The following is a 6,257-nucleotide window of genomic DNA, read 5'->3' as shown; positions in this document are numbered from 1 at the left end:
TAAATTCCTTCTTCAGTCGGTGCTAACCTGTATGGTGCTTTGGAAACTGGTTGGGTTCCAGGCATTAATTCAATTCCAAATTCTACCTCCCTAGCTGGAGGTAATCCTGCAATATCATCAGGAAATACTTCTGGGAAATCTCTCACTACTTCGACGTCTTCAAGTTTCGGTCGAGGTAATTCTTGGTCGCAAGTGACACTTTCAAGGAAACCTGCACATCCTTTATTCAGCAGTTGTCATGCCTTACCCACTGAAATTAAAAGAGATGAATTATGTTTCGGTGTGGCATGGAATAGAAACGGTTCTCCATCCTTAGTTTTCAAGGAAACCGTTCTCCGTTTACAGTCTATAGTAGCCTCTTATCGAGACAACCAATCCATCCCGAATATCACGTCAAATCAGACATATTCAGGATAATAAGATCAGCAAGTAACTCGTGACTCTGCATTTGTACACTGCATCCTCTGATAATCAAATCACTACTCAATTCTTCCCCTGAAGGCAAGGATATACTAAATCCTGATATTGACTTATCCGGTACTAAACCCGATTTATTAACAAATTCAATAGATATGAATGAATGTGTAGCTCCAGTATCAATTACGACATGAGCGGGATTACTGGAAACATTAATCATACCTGTAACTATAGTTGTATTTGGATCCACTTGATCATGTGCCATTGCAAAAACTCGTCCTCTTACCGGTTCTTTGGATTGAGGGCAATATTTTCGATAGTGCCCTGGCTTTTTGCAAAGGAAACATACTCCAATCCCTGCCATGCATTGACCTGAGTGAAGTTTTCCACATTTTTGACAAGCTGTTGGTGCAATTGCCGGTTTTGGTGCTGGTAGAGCCAATTGTTTCTGCCCCTGAGGTCGAGGCTGCTGCTGTTGGTATGGTCGGTGTTGAGGTGGGGCTTGGTACGGTCTCTTTCTGCTAGAATTTCCTTGTTGGTCCCGATTCTGATAACTAGATCTTTTTGCCTGTGACTCTGGGATAATGTCGTTTCTGTCCTTTTCGGACAGCATGACCTGATCCACCGCATCTTTGTAATTTTTTGCTCCACTTAGTCTAACATCCTTTCTGATGAAGGCATTCAATCCTTCTGTAAAATGTTTCAACTCTTCAGCAGGATCACCAGAAATCATCGGTACAAAGTATCTTCCCCTTTCAAACTTCTTCACATACTCCGCAATCGACATGTTTCCTTGACGGATTTCCAAAAAATCTCTGGCCAACCGGGTTCGGGTGCTCAATGTGAAATATTTGTCGTAGAAAACATCCTTGAATCCATTCCAAGTAAGGGTAGTTAGGTTCAACGCTGCTTTGGCTCCATTCCACCAAACACGAGCGTCATCGCGGAACATATAGGTAACACATCTCAATCTATCCACATCCGTGATCTGCATGAATTCAAAAGCAGTCTCCATAGCTTGGAACCATTGTTCTGCTATCAAAGGATCAGTCTCTCCTTTGAACTCAGGTGGTCCCAACTCTAAGAACCTTTTGTAGATAGGGTTCTGATTAGCTGTAGGATGGTTATTTCCAGCATTAGTTGTCTGGGCTTGAAGCAACTGTTGGATTTGAGCTCCCTGAGCACGGCTTTGCTCTTGAAGCAGAGCAGTTAATCCCGCCAAAAACTGGTTATTTTGATTGTTCTCACTATCTGGACCGCAATCACTATGGTTGTTGTTTGCGGAATTGGTGTTGGTGTTGGGGTTGTTTCCCCTACGTGATGTCATAGTCCTAAAGTCCAATATTATCCACACCGCTCAGTCACGATTCAAAACGTGAATATACTTTAACATATAACATGCATACATATATCTCATCGCATTATCATACACATAATCACATAAGACACATAACTTACAGACATGAAGACGGAGCGCTGGAGTCGTGGCGAGTATGCATGAGTGTTTCAAGAAAATCCAGAGCGAACTGCTCTGATACCAAACTGTAACACCCTCAACCGATGAAGATGTTACAAACTAACATGACGTTAAAACTAGTTCGGAAAAGAAAATTTTTGAAAGATGTATGCATACATCAAACCTTACTTAAAACATTTCAGAATAGTTTACAAACCAAATCATAACAATTTGAAACATAAAGCGTATTTTCTTCAATCAACATAACAACATTTAGTTCATTAACTTGACACAAACACTCTCAACACATAACACACTCATGCATTGCCCGCCGGTCCGACTCCTTGCTCTTCTTCATGCCCGACATTGAACTCATCGACATATGCATAAATGTCATCCTCATTACCTGCACTATTCAAGTATAGTGAGTCTAAAGACTCAGCAAGAGTATGCAGTAAAAATCATGAGATTTCAATAATCATTTAAACTTAACATAACATTACATAAGCTTATCATTTGGTGACGAATTATGCGAAATTGTGGCAACCGTCATAATGGGCACATTCATCTTTTCTTGTTGATCAACAATCATATGGAATTACGCCTCGTAACATTCGTTCTTTCATTTTCGGAGGCCCCTTCGGAGCTCATCTCGGAGGACCTAACCCGTACATTGAGCCGTATTTGGGAGGGCTCCTCCGGAGCCCAAACCGGAGTACCGTTCCCGTATTGCCACCACAAAGACACATAAGACATCAAAATATTTTCATGCATCAACATATTATACCTTCATAATTCAACATAACATTATTCATTCATGCTTCATCATTATTCATTTCATCAACATATCATTTCATTCATCATGAAGCATCATTGAAACATCATAATTTTCATCTTAACTTTTGTTTCATGAACATAAAACTTTACTCGATAACTTCATGCATGTAATAAATGATAAAAATTATACTTTTATATTGAACATAGGTTTCATGAAAGAAACTTAGACATGTACATGCATCACATAACGTAATCGGTCCACGTCGTTTTTTTCGTTCTTGACTTAAAACTTGAAACTTTTTGCATAGAAACTCTTAAATATATTTTAGAAGCCTTAAAAGATCATAACCATGAATTAAGGACTCAAAAATAAAAACTTAAGAAAATTAATTTGAAGCTACAGCGCTCCAGCTCTAGAAGAGAGGCGCTGGGGCGCTATACTTGCGCATTGTCAGCTCTGCTGTACTGCAGTTGCTATGCCTTCACACTGATATTTAGAGTTCTTGAACCCAGAATTTCAAAAAGTGGTAAACATAAAAGGTTTAGCCCTTGATCTAAGATTTCAAATTCCGAAACCCTCACCTTAATTGGATATTTCAGTAAAACGTTATGATTATTATCCCGAGATGTGTCACTGTCGAAAATTCAAACCACTTGACACACTTCGGGCAATTTTTGCCAATCTTATAGAATGATTTTGACAAAACTCAAAGCATGAAAGTTGTAGCTATATGAGTTATCTTTCAAATACAATTGGCCTCATCTCATTTGGATTAATACAATAGGCTTAATCCACAAAATTGCAACATGTGTTGCTAATCCGAGACAACCCAACATATGCAACGCTTCAAAGCTTTAACTAAAACTAACTCAACACTTCAAAATTCAACACACACCTTCAAAATCAGTCCTTTCCCAACTCTAAACCATAAAAATCTATCATCACACACTATTTATCAAGAATTTCACAAGAACGACTTACATATCACGATATCATAAACCTCATGCTTTTATGCTTCTCAAATCTTTAAAATCATGCATAAAACTCATCAACACACATCATTTCTTATCAAAATAGATATATCTTGAATGATGGTTTAAAATTCTTTAAAAACTTGCCTTGAATGGAGGAAGAGTTGATCCGAAACTTCGGAGACGGGCTAAACCTTGGACGAACTAAAAACTGGTACCAAAAACTCACTTGAATCTTGAAGGATTTGATGAAGGAGATGATGAATAGTGAGGGGGAGGAGAAAAACGTGTAAGGGAGAGGAGGATAATGAAGAAGTCTGATAGAATATGTCAAGGGAATCACTAACATGTAGGGTATAAGGTTGTTAAGTGTAGTTTTCATAATTAATGCACATCGTGTATTGATTGCTTAAAATGCAATCAAAAAAACACATCTCGACTCGTCTGATAAAAATGCTATCTTTTGACTCGTTTATAAAAAATGTAACAATATCATACTTAAAATACTCGTAAAAATGTACTCTATTATCTCGTTCATAGGTTAGCCTCATTCCGCGAGTCCAGAATCGAACTCTACCTGGAATCATTTACTTAATCAAAATTGTTAAATGTACGATAAACATAATCATGAAATCATAATCATTAAATCATAACTTAAACAATTTAAGGCATAAAATCATTAAAAATTTATGTTTAAATAATCGTGAGCAAGTTTAATGGATTTTTTTTTGGACTTTACAGATCGGCCATCTCAAACTTAATGCATAGAGAAGAATGGCACTCTCCATGTTCACACTGCTCGTATGAGAAATAGGCATCAAAAGTTTTGCAGTAAACGCGAACCAAACCGACTCCTACACCAATAAAAATCTCTTCGGAAAATGAAGATACATGTTCGGTTCATGCCAAGTCGCCCCATCAAAACACAATTGTTCCAAAATTTCATTATAATCGGGGTCAACCTTTAAACTATGATATAAGATATCATCAACAGCAGGAGTCTGAAGTAAGACATTTAAAGTATTTTCATCAAAAGAAACTAGTTTACCCCGAACATACGCTTTACCATCCTCTCTCTCATCAGCATTTTCATAAAACTCCCGCACCAAAGGCACAACCTCCGCCTTAGGTTGTTGACAAAAAACATCCCAATGTCTATAGCCAATTTCTATCGCTACGCTACGCTACCCTCTCGATGCGTTAATTCTACACCCCTCTCAGGAATAGGGGTGCGATTAAGTTTAGCTCTATCGTACCTTTCTTTTGCAGCGGCATTGACAAATTTTTCGGCGATTCCCGATGAAGAGGAAGACGCCGGAGCTCTCTGGGATGAAGAGGCGCTATCAAATTGTGCTCGTTTTGGCTCCATTGAACTTTGATAATTGAAAATTCGGCAAGACTAATTTGAAGGCGGCGAACGGACTCCGGAATGAAATAACCGATGGGTGGATGGAGGTTCGGTGGCGAAGATGGAAGACTGCGGCTAGGAAAGATGGCTTGTGGCTAAGATAGCACGACGACTGGTGTGGAGCCTGTGAAGATTTCTCGGCGATTAGAATTTGTTCGAACAGATGGCTGCGGCTGCTGATGGACAGCGGGTGGTGGTGCAGAGGAATCGACGGCGTGCAGCAGGAAGAAGGCGGCCGACAGAGAAGATGGATTCGGAGAGGAGATTGGATACGGCGTCTGGCGATAGACGGCGGAGAAATAGGTATTCTTTGCGGCGCTAGGCGGTGATAATGACGAGCCACGATCAATTTCTGCAAAAACAAGGGCCGGAATGAGTGAGGCAAAAAATTGGAGAATTGGGGTTTATGGATTTAGAGAAGATAGAAGAGAGAAAGTGAGGGAGAAAAGAAGGGGGTTCCCAATTTATTCGAATAAAAGCACGCTCGCTCGAGCTCGAGCAAGCCCAAAATTCCATCGGGTTCAGAGTACCTCGCACTCGAGCGAGATTAATTTTCCAAAAAAATTTCAAAACAGAGGGATGCTCGCTCAAGCGCATATGGCGTCCGCTCGAACGAGATCCTGAATTCCAAAAATTTTAAAATAGAGAACTGCTCGCTCGAGCGAGAAAGTGAAAAAAAATATTTTTTTTATTTTTCAAAAATTTTCGAAAAGGAGCACACAAATTTCAAAAATTAACTAAAAGCAATAAAAATAACCCAAAATAAAATAGAGTAGGGAAAAGAACACTGGATTGCCTCCAAGTCAGCGCTAAATTTATTGTCTATAGCCAGACTGCACCTTCCTAAAATAGACTAATTACAAGTTTTCAAAAAAAAAAAAGAAAGAAAAACAAAGACTAATTACAAACTTAAGTTTTAATTTGATGGATTTTTCTAACATATATTTTAGCCTCAAAATTTTACCTTTTATTTTCACTTTACCAGAATAGATAATTTTTTTAAAAATATAGGAAAAACACTACTACCTTATTTTATTTAAAATAAAATTTATTTTTATATTTTCAACATTACTTTATATCAAACTTATTTCTTTTCCCAAAATAGCATACTACAATAACAAAATATGGTATATTTTAAAATTTTAAACTTTAATAGGATTAAAACAAATCATATAAATCCTATCAAGCGATTTCACAAATTAATTTTATGAAACAAACATCTTATTT

The 6,257-nt window shown here is 38.0% G+C and overlaps 1 protein-coding gene across 1 annotated transcript; it reads right to left on the bottom strand.

The window, feature by feature from the left end:
- Positions 1-388: 388 nt before the first annotated feature.
- Positions 389-1,744, bottom strand: LOC140862126 (uncharacterized). The gene has a single exon (XM_073265133.1). It carries the CDS (start codon positions 1,742-1,744, stop codon positions 389-391), a length of 1,356 nt encoding a protein of 451 aa, XP_073121234.1.
- Positions 1,745-6,257: the final 4,513 nt, after the last annotated feature.

Source organism: Henckelia pumila, chromosome 1, assembly GCF_033568475.1.
Source record: "Henckelia pumila isolate YLH828 chromosome 1, ASM3356847v2, whole genome shotgun sequence".
NCBI classification, from domain to species: Eukaryota; Viridiplantae; Streptophyta; class Magnoliopsida; order Lamiales; family Gesneriaceae; genus Henckelia; species Henckelia pumila.
This window is presented reverse-complemented; position numbering and strand designations above follow the sequence as displayed.